This window comes from Alligator mississippiensis, chromosome 3 (assembly GCF_030867095.1).
Source record: "Alligator mississippiensis isolate rAllMis1 chromosome 3, rAllMis1, whole genome shotgun sequence".
NCBI lineage: Eukaryota > Metazoa > Chordata > Crocodylia > Alligatoridae > Alligator > Alligator mississippiensis.
In genome coordinates this window covers 198,183,145-198,203,693 of record NC_081826.1, presented here as the reverse complement: position 1 = coordinate 198,203,693, position 20,549 = coordinate 198,183,145, and the positions used below count along the sequence as shown (strand labels likewise).

At 43.0% G+C, this 20,549-nt stretch overlaps 1 protein-coding gene across 4 annotated transcripts in view; it reads right to left on the bottom strand.

Moving 5' to 3' along the window:
• Window positions 1–20,549, bottom strand: part of PCSK5 (proprotein convertase subtilisin/kexin type 5) — a 374,668-nt gene that overhangs the window by 304,571 nt on the left and 49,548 nt on the right. For all 4 annotated transcript variants that reach the window (XM_006272449.4, XM_014608722.3, XM_019478075.2 and 1 more), the window contains exon 3: window positions 9,873–9,986. In XM_006272449.4, the coding sequence (XP_006272511.1) occupies window positions 9,873–9,986 (114 nt within the window). The remainder of the gene's footprint in view (window positions 1–9,872; window positions 9,987–20,549) is intronic.

Here is a 20,549-nt window from a genome sequence, read left to right as displayed (position 1 = left end):
GGTGTGCAAACATGACTGGAATGATAAACCCAGAGATTTCAAATAGGAATTTATAGTGTTAGAAACATTCTGACCTGTGGCTATCTTTTTTAGTTCTTTGGAACAAAAGAAATGCTCTACTATTTTTTGTAGTCAAAAAATTAGTGAAAAGTGGAAACTGGCATGTTTGAGGTATGCCTCAATTCTAACAAGGAGTGCCTCAAGCCAAACAAGGGGTACCTTGAGTCCAAGAGGTTTAGGATCACAGTTCTAGGCAAATAAATTCATTTTTGTTACATCAAAATGCTAATTTAATCAAAAAGTCCTGGTGACACCATAAGCCACAAAGAAATTATATTAGCTATCCAGAACCATTTTAGTTCATTTTCTCTTCTCTTTTATAATTCTGTCTTTGATCATATTAACTGGTACTCTTCACCCCTCTTTACCTGAATCCTTATGGGAATAAGAATCTACTGCCTAGCAATATCCTACTAACATGTTCTGTTTTTAGATAAGAACACTAAGCAAGAACTTTATAACTTCAGTGTCAAATCTGTTAGACCAGGGCGGGCAAAGTCTGGCAGTATCTCGGCCCCAGAGCTGCTCCCCACCAAGCCGCATGCTCTGCCAGTGCTGCTGGGGATGGTCTTGATGGAAACCATGGCCCCACGCTGTCACAGCTCTGCTGCTTCTGGCATTTCCATGGAAACTGGCTGCAGTGACACAGGTAGGGGTTGCTGGGAAATGGAGTCCGGCCACTGTCCAAATCCGCCATTTTGCCCACCCCTGTTCTAGATCCATAGCATCACAAACTTCCTCCATTCACTGGAAGCTGTATGTCACTGTGGGCAGTGGTTGTAGGATAGTTAGAATAAACTTACAAATTAAATAGATCAGATACATACTCTAAAACATTTTTACAATGTCTCGTCATGACCATGTAACTCAAAATAAAATAGCATTCACAGAGAGCTGCCAAAAATATTACAGCTGAGATTAAAATGTACATTAAACGCACTTTGTTACATCAGTGCAGCACCTGAATTTTTATATAAAAATGTGTGTGTGTATATATGTGTGTGTATGTGTGTATGCGTATGTATATGTGTATGCATGTGTGTGTGTATACATACACCCTTTTTTTCTACCTTACCTAGAGGAAACTATTGTCTCAAGGGCTGAAAATTTTGATTTACAGTTGATAACTAGAATTGGTCATACAAACTTCAACTGCATCCTTGTCCACAAGGGAAGGAAAAAACAAGTCCATTTAAACTGAAATGTTTAATGAAGTCATGCTGATTTATTTTTTCAGAGAAAAACTGGAAAGCCAAAATTCTGCAAATGTCAGAAATGCCTGGTTTTGTGGACAACAGAACAATAAAATGCTTTCATCAGTAAGTACAAATCAATCATTGAGCAATGTATGTGATTTACAACAGTCCTTCTTAATGCCAGGAAACAGTGTTAACTGAGGCCAGCACATATCACAGCCAGCACAACATTTGGGTTATTCAATGTTTTTTCATAGATTTGTAGATTATTAGGGGCTAGAAGGGACCTTGTAGATAATCAGGTCCAGTCCCCATGCACTAGGCAGGACACAATGTGATTTGTCACAACGTGAAGCTTTGGAAGGGAAAATCCATGAATAGAAGAGAAGTTATGTTAAAAATAAAAACTATTTATGATAAAAGAGAAAAGATTTCCTGCAAACAAACTTGAAATTTTCCAGGCTCTGCGATAGCCTACACCAAAACATCTATAATTCCCAGTACTTAGAGCCTTTGTCATGTGTTTTCAGTGCAGTACAGTATTTTAGAAATACTGCACCCAGGGAATGTTGTAAGTGTACATAAAAAATATCCAAACAGCCTATCACAAGTAACAAATATCACCCCTTTGAAACCAATTCTACATGCTTTAATTTATTCCTTTAGCAAAAGTCTAGAAGAACAGAGAGGCCTTGCAGCATACCCATTCATTCGCATTCTGTAAGATTTTGAAAAAGAGAAAAGTTCCAAAGTGATGAAGCCATGTTGTATTGATAGAAGCATGGCTTTACTGATCTGAAAGCTGACAGCTCAAGAACCTCAGCTGATATCAAAAGCTGTAATATCATACAGGAAGAGATGTGATCTCATGAGGGCAGGAGCCAAACCACTTAGAAAAGCAGAGCTGAGACAGATGCTATTTACAGTAAAGATTAGCAACAGGGCAGACAAGCAAAGACAAATATAAGCCAAAAAAGGGTGATTTCACATGAAAGCAAGTAATTTTCATTGACAGTTAAAACAGGATTTCTGCATATTGTAACAATTGTTTGACAAACTTATTGAGATTATTTTAAAGTTATGCCAGAAATTCAGTAAACAGAGACTTACCTAAGACAAGTAAACAAGGCGAGATGAAAGATCTTGTAAAGAACAATAAACGGGCACAAGGATGTATAACAAAATTGTCAAATGTGGTGTAGTGACACGAGAAGAAGAACAAGGTATATTTCAGCAGGCCGGTGATATGTCTTTCAGCAGATGAAAGCCCAGCAAAGCTAGAAGATGGGCCATACCAAAGCCACTGTCCATGCCAACTGGTGATGTACCCATAAATAAATACACTTATCTGTACTGGAAGATAGGGACATTCTGAAACTTTGAGTGTTCTAATATAGTAGAACACCAAACAACTGGGCTAACTGGAACCAATGCTTGGATGGTTATAAAACCATGTGATTGATTGGTAGTTGTATGATATAACTGTTAACCCAAGTTTTCCTGTAGCATTATAAATTTAGTAAAACTACTTTAACTGTAACACTATTGCACCCAAGATTAAACTTCCAGCAATTTAGCTCATTTGTACTGCTACAGAATCATGCAGAGTAAAAACATAACCATTAGGCCCCTGCTAGTCGGCAGCTATTCGATCTGGCTTCGGATCCAGCCACTTTGGATGCCAGGGATCCGATCCGGAGCTCCAGACCAGGTTCCTGCTTCGATCTGGCCTCGGAGATCCAGCCATAGAGTATAATAGGGAATCCATGAAATATCTATAACTTTGTTGTTTTTTGTCTGATATTGATTAAACTTGCAGGCGTGGTAGCCTCTGCTGAAAGCATGGAGCTGGCCAAGTTTCATGAAGATAGGTACAGGGATTTGGGGAAACTGAACCCTAAATTCCTGAAAGCAAAACCCATGTCACATGTATGTGTTACAACATGGGGGGGTGAAAACTGCAGGGGTGGTGGCCCCTGCTGAGGCCACGAAGCCTGCCAAGTTTCAAGAAGATTGGTGCAGGGGTTCAGGGGCAACTGCACCCCAAATTCTTGAAAGCAAAACTCATTTTATGTGTACATGTTAAGCCACAGTGGAGTGAAAACTGCACAGGTGGTGACCCCTGGTGAGGCCACAAAGCCTGCCAAGTTTCAAGCTGAAAGGTGCAGGGTTTGGGGGGAGCTGCACCTCAAGCTGCTGACAGGCAAAACTTGTGACATAGATGACCCTGTGTGTGTTAAGGCTCAGCGGGCTGAAAACTGCACCTATCTGCTCAACAGCTGGCAGGCTTCATGGCCTGAGCAGAGGCCACCACCCCTCCAGTTTTCAGCCTGCTGCACCTTAACACACACAGGGTCATCTATGTCACGAATTTTACTTGTCCACAGCTTGAGGTGCAGTTTCCCCCAAACCCCTAAACTGATATTCTTCAAACTTGGCAGGCTTTGTGGCCTCACCAGGGGCTACCACCCCTGCAGTTTTCACCCCCGTGTTGTAACACGTAGATATGACATGAGTTTTGCTTTCAAGGATTTGGGGTGCAGGTCCCTCTGAACCCCTGCACTGAATATCTTGAAACTTGGCAGGCTCCATGCTCTCAGCAGAGGCCACAACCCCTACAAAGTTCATCCAAATCAGACAAAAAACAACAAAGTTATAGCTATTTCATTGTTTCCCCATTATACCCTATGGCCAGATCTCCGAAGTGGCTCTGAAGCTTTTCCGAAGTGCTTTGGAAGCTCCAAACCACTTTGGAAAGCCTAACGAAGCCAGCACTTCAATCCAGACATGCTGCTTCGGATGCTTTGGCTTCGGATGCCAAAGCATCCAAAGCTTCTCCAGATCCAGAGAACAGTCCAAAGCCTCGCACAGCCCTAATAACCAGTGATGCATACACCTATGAAGCATCTCCCTTTTGCCTGTAGGACTAGGGACAGAAATTACACATAAATCAGTATAAGTAATCAGAACCCACTTCAAATCAGTAACACAACAGAAGTTTAGTGCCCGTAAACTGATTTCAAAATGCCTGAAACTGGTTTAAACTGGTGGCTGCATTTCCAGAATCAGAAGTGAATGTCTGTTCACTTGCTTATTGGTTCAATCTACACAGCTTAAACTAACCTGTGAAGATTGAATCAATTCAGTCTCAGGCTTTTTGACTGTCTGTACTTAGCCTAGAATGACTTGAGAGAGATAAGAAGGAGAACATATTTTCTCTCTGGCCACAGAGAGTAGGACAGAACCAATGGCTTGAAGTTGCAGCAAAGCAGGTTTAGATTGGACATCAGGAAAAACTTCTTCCTGGAAGTTGTGGACTGGAAAGGGGAGCTGGACAAGCACTGGAAGTTGTGGACTCGCCATGACTGCAGGTGTTCAAGAAGAGGTTAGACAGCCACTGACTGGGGATGATATAGGTGTAGCTATGACTATGTTCTACTATGGCTATTTCCCACGCTTCTAAGCTTTGCTGGTTCCCCCTTCCCATTTTCTGCTACATTCAGCAGGGTGTTTATAACCCTTCCTCAGAGGCATTGAATGTTGACTGCAAACAAGGCTGGGGACTTTGACTGGGGTGTGCCAGTGGTCCTGCTAGGACTTAAAGCCAGAGGTTCCTGGCTAGAGGGTCTTGCTCCTCCACTCAGGGCCATACTGATTTGCATATATGGGGTCAGGAAGGAATTTTACCACATGGTCAGGTTGGTATGGACTGTGGGAGGTTTTTCCTTCCACTGTTGTGGGAGGCAAGTCCCTCTACCTGAGATCTCTTGAGCATATATTTACAACCTTTTACAGAAGCAGGAAGTTGGCTGCTATGGTTCCCCTGCTTTACCTATGGCAGGTTAGGGTGTTATGTCTTGTGTTGGGTCAGGTTTGAGGGTAGCTTTATGTGGAGATTAGGTTATGGATTTACAAAAGATAGTTTGGATAGGAATGATCCTTCCTCGGGCAGGGGGTCGGACTAGATGACCTCTGGAGGTCTTAATCAGTGGGTATTAGCATATAAGGGAATTCAGAAGGGTATTTTTTCTAGCTCTTACAATTACCGAGATATTTCCTGATCAAAAAGGAGCAAAAAGTCTCTATAGAACCTTAAAAAAAGAAAAGAAAATGTGCTATAGTGGTAACATGTGGTTTATTGGAGTGCAGTTCTTTGATGTTCTAATGTAAAATGATGGCTGGCAAAAAAGAATCAAGACAAAATAAAGAGCTTGAAATACAAATACTTCTTGAAAGGAGAGGTAAAACATAGTCTGTATACAGCAGATTTAGGAACATTTTGCTCATATTCTAAGCATCTGGTTTTGGGTAGAAAGGTCTACATAGCACCCATAAACGAAGTGTCTATTCTAAAATTAAACTCTTCTGTAATAGCACTTACAACATGCTTTTTTCCCTGCTTTCTGAGATAGGGAGAGGGGGCTTCTAATGTGCATAATGGGGTCCCTTTAATCCCCATCATAGGAGAGCAGAGGCAGACCCCTTTAAAGGGAGCCAGACAGGCTGGAGGCCATGCCCCTTAGAAAAATATAAGGGAAGGGCCCCAGCAGTGGAAGGCAGAAAGGCCCTGACCAGGGAGAAGGACAGAGCTCCTGGTGAAGGAGGAGAAAGAGGAGGAGAGACCCAAGGGAAACAACCATGAGTAAAGGTGAAGAAAAACTGAGTGAAGCCTAATAAGCCAGAAGCTTGGCTCTAGGCTTCTCCAGAAGGATTAATAAGCATGAATTGGAGGGGACTGACCGGAGGGGTGGGTGGACACTAGAGGACTTACTAGATGGGGAACAGTCCAACAGAGGTAGACAACAAAAATAAAGGGACACTAGACAGAAGGTCCAAATCAGGAGGCCCAGTAAAATCACATGTCCCATTGACCAGACTCTCCTTCTCTTCACAGACCCACACACTGAATAAGAACAAGACATAGCAGGCAAGATGAGCAGGAATACCTGAGGAGAAGAAAAGGCTAGACCAGCCCGGGTGGTATCATACCTAGAGCAGGAAGGTGTGAGCCAGTACACATGGAAGAACAGCAATCAGGATTCCTAGCAATTATTCCACTGAAGGGTATCAAGTGAAATAATGGTGGACAGTGCATAAACATGAAATCAGCTGGTCTCATAACTAGGGGAATGGTTAATATTCTCACATTTATGTTAACTCAAAGTCCCTGGTATTCATCTCCAGCAGTGTGCGCCATAAACATGTTTCCTTAACTGCCATTTTTCTTTCCCATCCTCACTTATCATAATCATAGAAGCATAGAAATTTAGGGTTGGAAGGGACCTCAGGAGGTCATTTAGTCCAACATCTTACTCAAAACAGGACCATTCCCAGCTAGATCATCCCAGCCAAAGCTTTGTCTAGCCAGGTCTTGCAAACCTCCAAGGATGGAGATTATGAATGTCCTATCCTGGCTAGAAGGGTTTTGCCAGTGGGGGAAGGAAAGTGCCTTTGTTCCCAAGCACAGTGGGGCCAGGGTAGGATTTGGCCCTACATTAAGAAAGCTCTTTCATGCTTTTTGGCAGTCATGTATGACCTAATAAACAAATCTTTGAAGACATGGAGGGATGATGTCATGACAAGCTTTTCAAAACAGTACACAAAGAAATAAACATGAAATTCCTATTATTAAACTTGAGTCATTTGCCTGATTTGTCTCTCCCTTGTTACCAAGTTTTATACCCCAAAACCAAAATATTTTAACTAGGTCTTACTATGCAAATTCAGAACATACTTCGAAACCCTGTTGGGATAGACAAGATGTTCCATCCTAGGTCCTGACTCTATCACAAGTAAAAAAAATTGTTTGCTCTGGAAATATGCACACGCGTCAGGCTTGCAGCAACATGGACAGCAGTCTGTTTCGGCCAATGGAGTTATTCATTATAGCACTGTGTGCCTACAGCTGTCACATAGGTATTGTTCTGAGCTCTTTACTCTTTCTTCAGGATACAAGTAAGGTGCTGTTACATGTTAATTTTCAGCAGCTCTTGGAGTTCTTAACCCCTGGACAATCCACACATTAGCACATGACACTACTTTTAAGCACCTGGTAGGTAGCTTGGGGGGGTTTAGGTTGTAGCCATGTTGGTCTAAGGACATAGGCAGACAAGGTTCCTTGGGTGAATTTGATATCTTTTATTAGACCAACCCAAGTAGTTGGAGAAAAGTTATTAAGCAAGCTTTCGGGTTCAAAAACCCTTTGTCAGGCTAAGGAAGTTTCTCCAGTTGGTATATGCTCTTCCTGGATGGAATGAAAAGTAAAGAAGCCAGAGGCTGGGCTGGGGAGTCAGTTGCCAGGCAGATTATAATGTATCAAAAATCCAATGTCTATGTTTAGTCCATGATCTCTAGTATCCAGCAGGTTGATGAAATGGAGCTCATAGGCTTGTCTCTGGGAAGTGTTGTAGATAGCTTAAAATTATGCCACCCCATGACAGGTTTCTCTCTTATCCATGTTACTCAGCTTGTGCTACATTAATGTGAGGCCACTCCCTAGAGATAAGGCACCCAAGTTTCAGTCCTCCAGCACCCCATGATGCAGTGTCTCCTACCCCAACCTCCTGTTCTGTGTGGACAAACCTTCCATCCCCTGAAATCTACTTGAACTCTAACTGAATTTTTTGCATTGTGCAGAAGCTGGCTGGCCAGCTCTTAGGGCACAGACTGGTCCAGGAGGGGAGGCTAGGGATAGGGTAGGGGGAAATAAGTTAGAGGGCCAGACTGGGTCCCTGTGATCTAGGGATTCCTTCTCAGGGCAGGGGCAGTAGCTCCCCCAAAAGCCCCTTCTCTCACTGCTCCCACCTCCCAGACATCCCTGGAAGCATGACCAGCAACCCTCAATCCCAATTCCAATTTATTAAAACATGAGACCATCTTTAATTTACTTCCTCTTTCTGGTTTTTTTTTTCTTTTTTACTTATTATTTTATCCTTAAGCAGCTGACTGGCTTCATTTCACCACCCTTCTCCCATCCTCACTGCCTCTCCACCTTGCATTTCATTATCTATCACTTTCCCATTAACTCTTTGCTTTCCAGCTTCATGTTCCTGCACCACCAATTCTCCCCCGCTGTCGCCTGCAACCCATCTCTCCAACCCACCCCCGCTTCGAGCAGGGATAAAGTTTATCCTGGCTTGCCAGCCCTCTAGCGGCAACTTATACCTGTAGCTCCTAGTCTCTCCTCTGCTTGCCAGCCCATGCCAGTCACAGCTTTGTAGGTCACGGATAGTCACAGAAGGTTTTTAGCTGTAACATGTGACTGCTCAAAACTTAAGCTAGCACTAACACAGATCAACATTTGAGCAGCTCAAAGTGCAACATGTAACAAGGCCCTCAATTTACCACAAAGGGGATTGTAACAGAGCACCCCGCTCTGTTACTTTCAAGGGGCTGAGCAGCAGCAGCAAGGCAGCCTGCAGCTGCCTGCAATCCCAATTAGGCACCACTGCCTGATTGGGGAACAGGGCCCAGCTGTTGCCTACAAGTGCAGGGCCCTGAACTGCAAAGCAGCAGCAGTTTGCTACCAGCAGCTGAAGGAACAACACCTGGCTGAGCTACTGATCCCAGAACACCCTAGGAGGTAAGAGCTGGGGCTCTGGGAAGGAGGAGGCCCATGGTCCTGGGTATGACTGAAAACTGCACCCTGCCAGGGATGTGTGGCTTGCTGGGACTGTCTGTGGTGGGACAATCCCCCAGAAATGCCAGGACAGTTACCTCCCCGGTGAAAGGCAAGTATGAGGAACCTTCTGACCCCAGCCCCACATCCCTGGTGGGTTGAGTTCAGGCAGGGTGACCCCAGGCTCGCAGGAGTCCTGAGGCAGGGCCCAGGTTGGTTGAGGGACCTGGAACATCCCCTGGAGCCTTGGGGAGCTATTAAGGAAGCTCCTGGAGCCAGAGATAAGGGGATAGCTCAGGGAGGGCAAGGGGACAGGGCTTGGAGCCCCTGTGGAGCCAAGTGCAGGCTTGGAGGTCCAGAGTATTTGAGGCTTTGAGGCCCAGTGTGTGTGCATGTAAAGAAAGAACCCAGGGTGAGCGTGCTGGACCACAAGTTCTGGGGAGTGAGAGTCCTGGTGAGACTCCAATGCTCAGGTCCCAGTGCAAACCACTGGAGGAAACACTGTTGAGGCATGGGACATAATAAGGGGACGTAGAAGTCATGGGTAACGCCTTTAGCATCAGGCAAGTAAATGGGCAGCCTTCTGCCTAAGTAACATTGTAATTGTTATCATCAAGGTATGGCAGGAAAGTCAGGCAGGTGGTTTGCCTGGAAGCAAGGGGATGGGCCAACAATCTGACCAGTCCCAGGATGTCCACTTGTTACAGGGATAAAGGGGGACAGTGCAAGAAATAAGTTTTTCCCTTCTTGTGACTGATTGCAGATATGCCCATTTCCTTTCCCACTGTTGAATTTTTATCATGTATTAAAAGCTCCCACAGAGCTATGAAATGGGAAGCATTCATTTTATTTGTAAGTTTACAAGCCTTCTCTAATTTACATCAAGCAGAGTAGATAGTGTGGTTTTTCTAAACATACTACTTTGCCCCCCTCCAAACAATCATGATTTAGAGCAATGATTAGCATGAATCAGAATCAATGGCGCTTTATGTACTCACCATGTACCACATGCTTTGCCACTTGGGATCATTGAAAAGAATGGTTTGAGTACCACCAGCTTTATAATCCCTCTTTATCCTTCTTTTAACCACCTGCTGTTGTATCCATTCCACCTGCAAACACGAAAAACATTTGGTAAGTGTTAGGGTTCTATGGAGATTATCAGGAAATGTATGAAATCTTGGGAAGTTTCCTATTACTGAAGTCTAAGATATATCACATTAGAGTTAATTTTGGTAGTGGGAATGCACAGCTCACCTTGGCATTTTGTTAATAAATGAATAGATCCAATTTAGGTAGTACTATAGACCTCCATGCACAACTCTATAAATCCCCTGTTTACAGGAATTCATTTTGGATATCTTTTTGAACAAAAACATCACTTATCATCATTAATTAATACATTCCCCTCATTTTGCATTTATACATCTGGCTACATACACAAAGCTTAATAGTCAGTCATAACAGAAATTAATGGGATTTCCAAAGGCTTATCTTTTGTAATTCTGCTTTAAGTCATTTTTTGCCAACAGATATTACTGTAATATGTCTATCCAGTATCTCAATCAACCTTACCACATGGTGTGAAAAGACCAAAACAAAATTGTAGCTCATTGCAGAGTGGTGTTATTCATAAAGACTCATTCCCTTAAGCTTTCAGGAGCTCTGCTTTATTTAAAATCAAAGTGCTTGCATGATCACGATACAGAGCAACTAGTGACATTACAAGAAGAAACTCATAATACAACCAAATTATAAGATTAAGGTCAAAACCAGGCTTCAAAGTTTGTTTTCTATCTGTCAAACACTTCCTCAACTATTGTGAACACATTCAGAAGGGGCACCATAAAAACTGACACCCACAGTATATAGCACAGGGATTTTCAAACTTTTTTAGTTTAAGTACCCCCAGTGGCTGGATGCTGAGCAGGGGGATGCGGGGGAATGCATACAGGCAGGCGGGGATGGAGCATGGCTGCCTCCCAGGAGCAGGGCTGGGGGGGGGGGGGGGGGTGAAAACTCACTGGGCTGGGGTGAGAGCAGCAGCATCCTTCTGCAGGGCGGGGAAGCTCACCAGGCTGGTGTATGGCAGTGGTGGCCACCGCGTGTGAGCTTCCCCACCCTGCAGAGGGGTGCTGCTGCCCTCGCCCCACCCTGGCCCTGCTCCTGAGAGGCAGCAGCACTCTGTCCCTGCCCACCCACGCATATCCCCTAGGACTGGTCCAAGTACCCCCAGGGGTACGCGTGCCCCCGGTTGACAACCCCTGGTATAGCAGATAGGAATCTGGGGTGACTGTGAACAGTGTAAGCTATTCTGAGTGAAACCCAATTAAACTTGCATGCTTGTGGCTCACTAACAGTTCCTGTTGCTGGCAAATTGCTTGTATTCAGTAAAACTGTAAATATTCAATTCACATCTTCCTAAGAAAAGCAGCTATTGCCTGCTTGTCGCGTGCTCTGCACCTTGCATTCCATGCATATGCAGGTGTATGCACATATACACGTAGAGACATGGATATACTGCACTTTCAGAGCACATCTTTATTTTCTGGTACCATCAAAGAGACACTATCTAGAAAAAATATGAATGGCTTCTGGTTGCAGCAGAATATCTTCACCTGTGCATTCTTAACTATTTCAAATCCTGAAATGCTTACCCAGGCAAAATTCCAACTGATTATAACATGAGTTACGCTTGACTGAGAACTGAGTGCCCCATGCTTCTGAAAACAGAGAGACATAAAACCTTTTAGATTCTCATCAGGATGAAAAGAGAGACACAGTCTGGACTATTTGTGATGTGTTTTACAAGATACCATTTCTATAGACTGGCAGGAGACAGTATAAGAACAGGACCACAGTAATGTCATGGTTTCCCCCCGCTGCGCCAAGGAACCTCCCTTCCTTGAGCATTGCTTTACGCTCAGTAATGGTCAGAGAAACCCCAAGGGCCATAGCTCCTGTGCTAGAAACCTGTGATGTCAAGAGGCATCGAGTAGAAGCCTACAAGATCTATTTCATTTTCCGTATTGTTGGGAAGTGATTGAGAAAAGTTGAGCATGTCCTTTTTCTCTTTTCCAATGGGCTTCCTTGCTGGCCTTAAATCCATCTTGTAGCTTACTTTCAGCAAGCCTGGAAATATTTACAGGGTTGGCTACTGCCTTCAGATCTTACACATTCCAGAGCATCATTCATAGAGGGAGGAGAGCTAATCATTATTAGGCACCTCTGACATAGCAAAGTCTTGGATCATGCAAAATGAATAGAGTGTATGTAGCTGGCCAGATGCCAACAGAGAGAGCCAAAGACCTTAGTAAGCACAAAACATAAGGACAGGATAGACTGATTGGCCATGGACGATGGTTTCCCTGGGGACAAGAAACGGTGGCACACCTTGTGTTGGGGCTACTTGCCCCCAGGAAATGCCTGTGCCACTGTGCCCTCTGGCACACAGCCCATTAACCTGGGTGGGGTAGTGGAGGCTGTGGCCAGCACTGACCCCAGTACCCCAACAGCCTTACTTGGGGTCCTGGGGGCCTCCTGGGGCTGCAGCAGTGGTGATCCTGCTGCTTGGAGCCTGGCTGGCAGCTGGAGCATGGCTCGAGCCAGCCAGGCTTTGGTTTTGGGTGGCATGTACTGTGCTTTTTTTTTTTTTTTTTTACAAGGGTTTTTGTTTTTATCCTGGTCAAAACCCCCCTGCATTGCTGCCTTGTGGTGCAGAGAACGGCTGAATGCATGGTAGCGGTGCTGCAGACATGTCTGCAGTGCCACACATTGCATGGCTACGTTCATCTGGATGCAGCCATTGCAACTAAATAATTTGGGCTTTTCCCTATCAAAAAAGTTGATATTCCCCAGATTTCCAGTGAATGTTTCCTCCATGCTGCAGGCTGGAGAGAGTTCTCTCACTCAGACCTCCTTAGTGGAGACCTATTCGTTTCCTACTTTTACTCCCAAGTTTGCAGCCCAGCCCCTCATTACACCTGTAAGGCAACCCATGCAGCCCCTTATCTGCCTTCCATCTCTGACTAACTGGTTGAACTAGGTCCTCTTGTATGAACCTGTTTAAATCTTCCCTTACTATGTTGAGATCAGAAGGAAGAGAGATTTCTGGAGACCTAACTGTGCTTTTCAGGACTTATACAAATACAACCTCCAAATCCTTGTAGATTTGGCTATGATTGCTTACTATTAATCATTTTTAGTAGACCAGGGGGGGTCTCTGCTTTCTGCACTGCAGAAACATTGGCACTCAGCTGCTCACAGCAAAAGGCACTAAGCTGCAGTGACATGGTGAGGAGTTACAAATCGCAGTCCACAAAGTAATTTGGGAGCATGACTCCAGTACTGGTGCCAAAAGAGTTTCACAAAGTGAAAACAATGAGCGAGACTGAACAGAAGCTAAGTCTGCACAAAGGAAATTTCCACCATCACTACAGCTGGTTCAGCCCCCTCAACATTGGAAGACCAATGTAAAATAGTGACAGCTGACATTACTCTTGTAAGTGCCATATGAAACAAAGAGAGCTCTAAGTTGGGTTAGATCGGGGTGAGCAAAATGGTGGATCCAGCCGGCAGCCAGACTCCATTTCCCCAGTAGCCCTTGCCCCCATCACCGCGGCTGGTTTGCATGGAGACCCCAACAGCAGCAGCACCATGATGATGTGGGGAGGGGGTTTCCACGGAGACTGGGCCCAGCAGCACTGGCAGAAAACACAGCTGGGCGGAGAGCTGCTCCGAGGCTGGGGCTGGGATCTTGCAGGGGTGACAATGTGGTCCAGAGTCAGGGTACAGCCGCAATCTGCTGCCTGCACACCCTTGCCCGAGGCATTCAGCAGTGGATCACAGCTCTGCCCTGGCTCCAGACCACTGCTGCAAGATCCCAGCCTTGGAGCAGCTCCCACCCAGCTGCATGCCCTGCCAGCGCTGCTGGAGCTCATCTCCATGGAAAGCCTGGACCCTCCTGTCACAGCATTGCTGCTCCTGGGGTTTCCATGGAGACCAGCTGCAGCATCACGAGCAGATGGCTGCTGGGAAACGGAGTCCGCCATAGACCCAATCTGGCCTGGGGGCCAGTCTTTGCCCACCCCTGCGTTACATGCTTAAAATGGTGGCAGCTATCCTTCTTCAGTCTACAGCTCTCAATAGAGTTAGAACCATTGTAGTGATGGTGGGTATGTTTTTTGGCAACACTTTTCTAGAGTAAATGGGCCCATACAAAGTGAGGGAGACTGGGAGACATGGAAGCAAGTTTAAGCAGAACCACAGTAACCTGGTTCTGTACAGAGAGAGAGAAAGAGAAGAGTTTAGGGTTTCCTCTGACAAGATAAATTGCCAAACGGTTTGTTATTCATTTTAAAAATATGTTCTCTGTATTTGTTTACTGCCTATTCAGCATTAAATATCTGCTGACCGTTAAAAATCTGAACTAAAGGCAAAATAATAATTCTTGTGGAGGTTTGTATCTTCAATAACAAGTGCAGAAACATGGTCTCAGTACATTCCATAAGTTGATGTCTCAAAACATACAATTAATTTCTTTTGTCTTGGTTACTTTTGTCTCAGATCAGATTACTGAAAACACTTATCATACATTCCTTCAGTCCAAACAATCATAATCCTTTTCTTACTGCACCACTTCAGTGTACCTAAAGAGTTACTTAGCTGGAAAATACATTTTTATATATGAAATAGAGCTCATTTGTAAATTCATGTTCTTACTCTTTAGCATTATGTCTATGCACCATAAGCAGAACCTACTCAGGTAAGTTACTGCATTTAACAAAGGAGGTCAGCATTTGCATTTTAAAGAATGTATTTGTCTAAAACTAGGCTTAGACCAGAAAGATATTCTGGTTGTTTCATGCAATGTGAGTACCTTCAAACCTAATGAAGTCAATTAGAGCAAGCTCTCTGCAGGAGTAGCACTGGAATTTGCAAAATCAGACTCAAACCTGGAATGAAGGGTGGTAGAATACACCACCCTACAATAAAATCAAATGGTTTTATATATCATATGTGTCTCTATGTCCATATATGTAGTTGTGTGTGTGTGTGTGTGTGTATACATTTTCTAATGGGTGTGTACATGTATGGGTATATGAAGACTCAACAGCATCAAGCTATCACAATACAGTCTGATTCTCCACTACTTTGCGCTATATGTAGTCATTTACACCTGTGCATTCTGGCTGTGAAATCCTGTGTTTCTGATTTAATGCACTCTACATCTGCTTTGCACAGTTGTAAATGACAATATAAGATGTCAGAGACAGAATAATCTGAACAAATATAGCGTGCCTGCTCACAGTCTTGCTTACACTGTTGCTCTGTGGATTTTTAATGAATACCCTCTGCTGGGATCTGTATAATAGTTTTTATAATTGCATTGAGGATGTACTGACACACACATTTGGAGTGTAATTAAAAGCATCACAGGAGACTCATTTGCTTAGCAGAGAAGTTGGTGCATAGAAACATGACATTTCTTCAGTACACATTCCACGGAGCTATAGGGCTTTTTTCCTACTACGTTAAAAGGAAAAGCTAGCCAGTTGGTCTGAAATCTAAGCAAGAGTGCCTGATCACAAGATTGTAGTACTGAAGAGTAGGTCAAGACTCAGCAGTTATTCTGAGTGTTCTGTTACATATTTCACTTTAGTTTTCTATATATGTGCTTCACTGCCCAACAGCTGATATATCTTGGATTAGTCTGATTCTGTATGAAACTAATTCATTTGTATTAAAAATATTTTCTTTTAGAAAGTGTCCACATTTTCTTACTCAGAACCTTTGAAGGAAAATCTCTGGAGTAATTGATTATACAGATTCCCAGTCCTTGCCAAAAGGAGATTCTATGAAAACAATGAGGTGCATTTTAACGTTTCCATAAAGTCACTTTTAGCTCAGGGGGAATAGTACACATTTTCCCATTGACTTCAGCTGCAAACGTTCCATTTCCTGAATGTCTAGAAATCAAAGCCAAGCCAGATTGGAGACCAAACTGTTTTTAAAAAAATCATCATTTCCAGTCTCACAGGGTGGTTCTGTGGACAATTCGGTTGTTCATAGCTGTGCACATAATCAATGCCATTGAGTAAAACCTGGTCTAAGCTAATCTCGGCTGGCAGGTTTTATTTTAAGGTGCTAAAAAGAATAACTACATTTTATCTTTATGTAAAACAAAGCTATTTTCTCAATTTTTTCTTCTCACTCATTCAATGAGGCCCCCAAAAGTTGTCTTCTATATTAAAATCTTCACCAATAAACAGATAGTGAAAATGAAAAAGACTGAGGAAAAGGTGTTGGCAAGAGAGGAAAAAACTAATTCTTAATTTGTAAAGTACTAACATGCAATGATTAAATGGAAAAAAGAAACCCATATCTTTGTCATCAATGTAGCTTTCTAAGAAGTTTACCAAAACACTGAAGATTTTAATATACATTCTGCATTTTAATTAAACCATTTGCATGAGACACTGTTTTGTCCTTGAAGATTCTGCATTATAATTTTTTTAAATATGGCCAGATAGGGGTGTTTGAAAAATATTTTATAGGTTTCCATTCACATTAGAAATATGTAGTCAACAGGAATTATTTCTTTGAGCAGATACAATACATGTTAATGCAAGAGGCAAAAAGAATAGCTACAGACAAGCTTAAGACAAAACCTTGCCCTCTGCAGGTAAAAAATGAATTTGGAGAAAAAACAGCATAATAACCAGGGATCTGGACTTTCTGTTTTCCATGGGGAACAAAGTGGATTTCTGGAGTTGCATTCTGTGAGCTAGGAGGCAGAGGAGCTCTGATTTTCTATGATAAAAAATCCAAAATCAAGTACCAAAATTTAAAGGTATTGAGAATTTATTAAATTATTATAGTGATTGAGTCATTAATAGGCTTCCACATTGCTTTAAAATTGTAAATATATCAATAAAACATTGTGTTCAAATGATACCTATGTATAGAATGGCTTTTCATTTTAATCACGGATGTGAGATTTTTATCTGAGAATTTGCGATTTGTTTTGGGGGGGGGGTTTCAATCAGGGGAAACTAGTATTCCTGTTAATAACCACAACGAAGGATTATGCTTTACATCAGTGGGCATGTCTATATCTGACTATTAATGCACTGCACATGAAAAAATTCCACCGCAGGCTAGTACAGTAAAAGCTCTGTTATCTGGTATCCCCCAGGAATGGGGGATGCCGGCTAACAAAATATGCCAGTTGAATGGTCCGGGCCACTGCTTCTCCAGCTGCGTCTGGGGCATCCCTCCGCCCCTCCCGCCGCATTGCCACCCCTGCTGCGGGGCATGGGGAATCTTTTAGAAAATTTAAAGTTACATTTTAACCTATATATTTTTGTCATCTTAGGGCCAATATTTTCACCCAAAACTTTTTAATTCCTTCTAACTTCAATAGGAGGTTTGTCCAAGTAAGACTTAAGTTACACACTATAGCATTTGCCACCTACGCTTACTTAAAGATAGAAGTGAGGTTGGAACTAAAGGTGGCAGAAGACTTTTAAGGAAAGAAATAGAGAATGAATATGTGGTGGGACCCCTTCAGGACATTAATAAGTATCCTAGAATTGCTTCAACAGGTCATGCTGAATAGATGTCATATGCTCTTCTAAAGCATTATATAATGGTGTCTACTTTCTATGTCACTGCCCAGAAGCATCCTCAGTTTGTACTTCACATTCTAACAGTACATCAAATATTCAGGACATAATGGTCTATACTCATATCTTATTTCTCAGAGCTACCCATCATCAGTAATTTAGTGTTTTAGAAGGTGTTATGCATACCATACATGATTTTAAAAAATCTTAGTGAGCTCTTCAAGTTATTTTGAAAAAGTAATACTTTAAAAATTTCATAGTTTTAGAAAACAAGCATTTTTTTCTAACCTCTATACAGTAATCCTAGGCTCTCACTGCCAACAGTCAGTCTGCACATAAAAATAGATGAAAATGGTAGGATAAAGTAGCTGTTGACATAGGTCAAAAGCATGGGAAATTATTGCAGATACCATTTCATAAACCGCAGGGGTCTCAAGTTGGATAAAAAGTCAATAAATCCAACAGCGCTAAGTGATGCATTTTCAGTGATTGACAAAGTGCTTCTTCAACAAGGGTCAATGACTATTCACAATCAAAGCAGTTGCCATAATTATGCTACACATGTTCCGAAAAAGCAAGATAAAAAAAACAAATGCATATCAGGACAAGTTGAGGGACAGAGGGGAAAAAAGAAAGAGGTGGAAAATGTTAAAATTACCACTTGTGCCACTCCAAGTATGTCCTATATAACAGAAGGGCAGGTTACAGTAGTTTGACATGTGAAGCAAAGCTGCTGAAAGCTTTATCAAGAATTCAGTGCATATTCTTCAAGTCTGACTGCCATGGAAAAGCCAAGCAGATCTGTTGTGAATGTTTGGGTTCGCAAGTAATCCATCCTTCCATCACTGAAATACACATATCATAGCCTCATACTCACACATGTATTGTTAAATTAGGTCCTTTTATTATTTTCAAATTTACCTAAAAATCCTTTGCACTTGTATAGTACTGTCCCAGCGAGGATCTCAGAGCACTATATAACAATCAATCACTTTGGTGATGTAGTTGAATGTTGTTATCCCTGCTTTACAGATGGGAAGCTGAGGAACAGCAACATGAAAAGGACACAGCTCTGGGGAGAGACCCTGTGCACAGCCACAGCCTGGAAGAGCTCAATGACTTCCAGAAGTACTGGGAAACACCATCACCATGCCACACTTTTAGAAAAACACAGCTTGCTCCCTGCCCCTGCAGTTGGCCAGTGCTGGTGAATGATATGACATGTAAAGTACAGTCCCCAGTGTATGGAGAAGCCCTCATTCTTCAGCTCTGGCACTTATGACTATAACAATGTGGGTAGGGCTAAGAAACAGCAATTAGGCCCTTTGCATCCTCTTCTGTTAAGTGCTAAATAGAGGCCCTTTGCAATGACAAAGTGAAAACTGCATAGCAAATCTGTGGCAGAGGTAAGAATGGGTCCTGATTTTCAGTCTGGTGGCTTTAATATAATGCTAGCCTTTTTCCTTATAACTGCCTTTTTAAAATAAGTATGTTTCAAGAGGTTTATTTTTTCTGTATCATCGTTAAAATCTAGGTCTATGTTCAAATGCTTCTGAAGCAGTTATAGAGATAACTCAGCCTTTGAAAAGTAAGAAAAGATTCTTGCTGGAGCTACTCCAGCTTCCTAACCATACTGAACAAGTTTATAACTGCTCAAAAAATACAAGAACATAGATCTTTGAAATACCTACAGCCAATCACTTTGTTTTTTGTGATACTGAAGGCTAAGTTGACACCATTTGATTAAATACAGCAGGGGTTTTCAACCTTTTTTAACAAGTGTAGCCTGAGGGAGGGAGTGGGGCTGGACCTGGGGCAGAGGTAGGCGCTGCACAGCCGGGATGCAGTGCGGGATGGAGCCACAAGAGCAGTTCATCCAGGGGGTGTTGGAGTGGGGTGGCTGCTGCCGCTGCGCGCACCCCAGCACAGGCCCAGGGAGCATGTGCCCCCAGATCTGTGCGTGGGGCAGAGGCAGCTGCTGCTGCAGGCTGGACTCTGCACCCAGCTGTTGATGGCCCAAGAGCTGCACAATGCCACGTGCCTATTGCCACCGGGCGGGCAGGGGACAGACACACAGTTGCACACAAAGACACAGACACAGACACGCACAAAGACACACACAGAGATGAAGGCACACAGACACACACGCAGATGCAGACACACACACACACACAGATGCAGTTAGACACACATGCACAGATATACACAGATGCAGAAACACAAACAGACACCTCCCCCAGCAAGGAGGTGCTCTGGTGTACTGCCTAGGGCTGGCGGCACCCGGGGCGCCCCTCCCCCTGCCCTGGGTAAGAAGCAAAGTATGGAAACACACAGGGGGAAGATACCACCTCTGTGCCCCAGGGAGTGCTCCATCCCCACCCACCTGCACCCCCTACGGCCTTTCTAAGTACTCCTAGGGGTACACACAACCCCTGAAATACAGTATTAATGTAACTGATATGGAGCTTGCATAATCTCTCAAGTTTCACTGTACCATGAGGGTTAGTATTAATACTGCATTAAACATAAAATGGTATGTCATTACTTTATCAAACATATGCCTAAAGTTGCATCTTCTTATGAATTCTAATCTCAAATACAGAATCAAGTGTCTTTTAGGGAATTATCGTATAAAAAATCCCTAAACCCCAGTATTTTAATTAGATTTGGGTCTAACGTCTAATATCTGAAATATCTTGGGGTTTTATATATTTCTACAGTGATTATCATATTTAAAACAAACATGAAAAAAAAACCCACTACTGAACGATCTAATGGATTTTTGTTCTCTTTTGTCTTGTTCTATAATTGGCCATAAATCATTGAAGTCCTTCAGAAATCTGCATTTGCTCATTTTATATCAGCTCAAATCATTTACTAAATGAGTTGGTTTGCAGACTAATCTCCTACTGGGTCAAATTCTGCTCTAGGTAATACCAGTGTAAATACTATGGCCCAGATTCACTCAAGGGTCTGCAGTAATTTCTATAAGCATAGGTACTCATGGCAGTGCCAAGTCTATTCAGAAGATCCTAAAGTGGCACAGTG